The sequence below is a fragment of the Plectropomus leopardus genome, unplaced genomic scaffold (assembly GCF_008729295.1).
Source record: "Plectropomus leopardus isolate mb unplaced genomic scaffold, YSFRI_Pleo_2.0 unplaced_scaffold10469, whole genome shotgun sequence".
Taxonomy (NCBI): domain Eukaryota; kingdom Metazoa; phylum Chordata; class Actinopteri; order Perciformes; family Serranidae; genus Plectropomus; species Plectropomus leopardus.
The window spans coordinates 1-2,639 of record NW_024611028.1 but is presented as its reverse complement, the minus strand read 5'-3'; the positions used below and the strand labels follow the sequence as shown (position 1 = coordinate 2,639).

Sequence of the window (2,639 nt, the reverse complement as noted above, 5' to 3'; positions counted from 1 at the left end):
TAATTTTAGCAGAAAAAATTTTAACATTAATTTACTATTTTATTGGACTAATAATTTCAGCTGACTTGTGTAAACTGTTGAGGAGTTCAGTTCATAAAAAAAACATATTTGATAAAGTCTTCATATGTTTGGGTTATAAAAATCTTAGTTCGTACAGTAACTAAAGCTGACAGATAAATGTAGTTTAGAAAAAACTGCAAAAGGGCATGACAAAAGGAAATACTCGTGTACACGACAAGTACCTGAAATGTGTACTAGTGTGTGTGTGTGTGTCTGTGTGTGTTTCAGGTGCGGTGGCGTTGCAGATCTCGTGTTTCTCTGAGGCAGAGAGGATCTACATGTTGGCTAAAGACACAACCGTCAACAACAAGACGCTCACTTCGCTCGTTATCCCAGAGATCGTGGTGAGAATCATTTCATCAAACTACAAACACTGTTTCTGACACTTCACACTGCTTAGAATCAGGTTCGTTTTTTATTTTTGTCGTTGTCCGTCAGCACAACCAGCTGGGAGAAGACGTGTGTCCCCTGCTGGTGTTTGTGAACCCGAAAAGCGGCGGTCTGAAAGGCAGAGAGCTCCTCTACAGCTTCAGGAAGCTCCTGAACCCTCATCAGGTCTTTGACATTTCCAACGGAGGACCGCTGGCTGGGTGAGAGAAACAAACACACCCCGATTAAATCAGATGATTTTTAATGTTACTTTTGTTAAATGTTGCTGTTGTTCCCGACTCCATCAGCAGAAAACTCATTTAAATCTAAACTTTGATTATATTTACTGTGATATGAAATCAAATGTTTTCATATGTGTCTTGTTCTTCTTCTGTGGTGCAGCCTCCACACGTTCCGGGCGGTTCCCAGGTTTCGGGTGCTGGTCTGTGGGGGTGATGGGACCGTGGGCTGGGTGCTGGGAGTACTGGAGGCTGTCCGGCACAAACTGGTGTGTCGAGAGCCGCCCATCGGCATCGTACCGCTGGGAACAGGTCAGACCACAGACGAGAAAAAAGTCTGCACACTAGACATAAATATTTTATTAACCTTTAAGGACTGTTCGGTTTTTGATCATTTTGGCTGTGTTTGCCAAATTTTGGCAAGATTGTACATTTTAGTATAATAAGTGAATTTACAGCTCAGCTCCTACAATAAGTCTAAAACACACTGTGGAAACTAAATAGTTACATTCAGACTGTTAAGGTAAAAAAAATGCTCCATTGAAACCCATTCAAACTGACATTTTTGATCCCACAGCCATCAAAGCAGAAAAACAGGACTTGTATTATTTTGGGTCTCATTCTGGGCTTTTGACTTGCAATTTGTCATTTTGACTATTTTCCACCTGATGACATCATTTTGACTGTATTTGGCATATGGAGAAAATGCGTGCTATTTCCACTAGGTGACCTATCGCAATCAATGTTGCTGCTAATCATTTACGTAGACCAGGCTGTGATAATCCAAAAAAAATGTCCTTTGCATTTAGTTTATTGAAAATAATTCTTTTTTTTTTTTTTTTAGTTTTTTTTGTGGCATCATGACAAAAACCTGACATTTAAAGGGTGAAAATTCAAAAATATTTGATATTTATGATTAGGTCCGATGTTGGTTAAAAAATAAACTGAATGAAAGTAGAAAATAATATTGATGTATCATATTTTTTTATAGCCTGATGTTGAAAAGTGCATTTTGTGCGCCGAGCGTTATGAGTGTGTGATATTAAAGCGAGTCCTGAGGGTTAAAATACCACCAAGAAGACGAGCACAGAACAGCTCAGTGACTCTGCTGCAGAAAGAGGCTCAATATGAACTAAACTCTGTCCGTCTCTGCAGGTAACGACTTGGCCCGCATCCTGCGCTGGGGGCCGGGTTACAGCGGCGAGGACCCCCACCATATCCTGGTCTCTGTGGACGAGGCAGACGAGGTTCTGATGGACCGTTGGACCATCCTGCTGGACGCACAGGACATCTCTGAAGACGGCAAGGACAACGGCTTCCTGGAGCCGCCCAAGGTCTGGCCCAGGTCCTGGTTCAGGTCGTCCAGGACAGTTTGGATCATTTCATTAGGGATTTATTAATCAATCTGTCAAATCTGGAGTGATGCATCAGGCTAATATCATGGAAATGTTTTAAAAAAACATTTCCATGATCTACAAAATCTGTAGAAAAAGTAACTGTTTAGTTACTGTTGTTGTGTTTGACACCCTCTGCCAGAGTATTAGGGCCACTGTTTTGAGGAAAAAGTTGAGAAAAGAAACACCTGATATTTTGAGAAAAAATTTTTTTAAATGTAGCCATAAAATTTAGAAAATAAGTGGTTGCCATAAGGAAAAAATGATATTTTGAGAAAAAAAAATTTTGATTTTAAAAAAATTTAAAAAGTTGTAGCATTTTACAAAGTCAATATTGAGAAGAAAAGGCTATAGCATTCAGAAAAAATATGTTTGAGAAAAAAAAATTAAAGTGATGTAATATCTTGAGTGTAGAGTTGAAAATTTCAGAACAAAACTTGTAAAATTAACAATATTTTTTTTTACATGATAATAAGGTTTTTTTTCCTAATAAATAAACTCACAGGTAGCAACATAAAAAATATATAAGAACAGATGAGAGTACAGACAAAAAATAGATGAATTATCAAAAATAAAT

General features: G+C 38.2%; 1 protein-coding gene across 1 annotated transcript; it reads left to right on the top strand.

The window, feature by feature from the left end:
* Positions 1-288: 288 nt before the first annotated feature.
* On the top strand, positions 289-2,206 carry LOC121963218 (diacylglycerol kinase theta-like; the record flags this gene model as incomplete). The annotated part of the gene is made up of 4 exons (XM_042513539.1): positions 289-404; positions 499-650; positions 832-980; positions 1,824-2,206. Coding segments are annotated over 4 exons (662 nt in total), but the record flags the coding sequence as incomplete, so codon positions are not given.
* Positions 2,207-2,639: the final 433 nt, after the last annotated feature.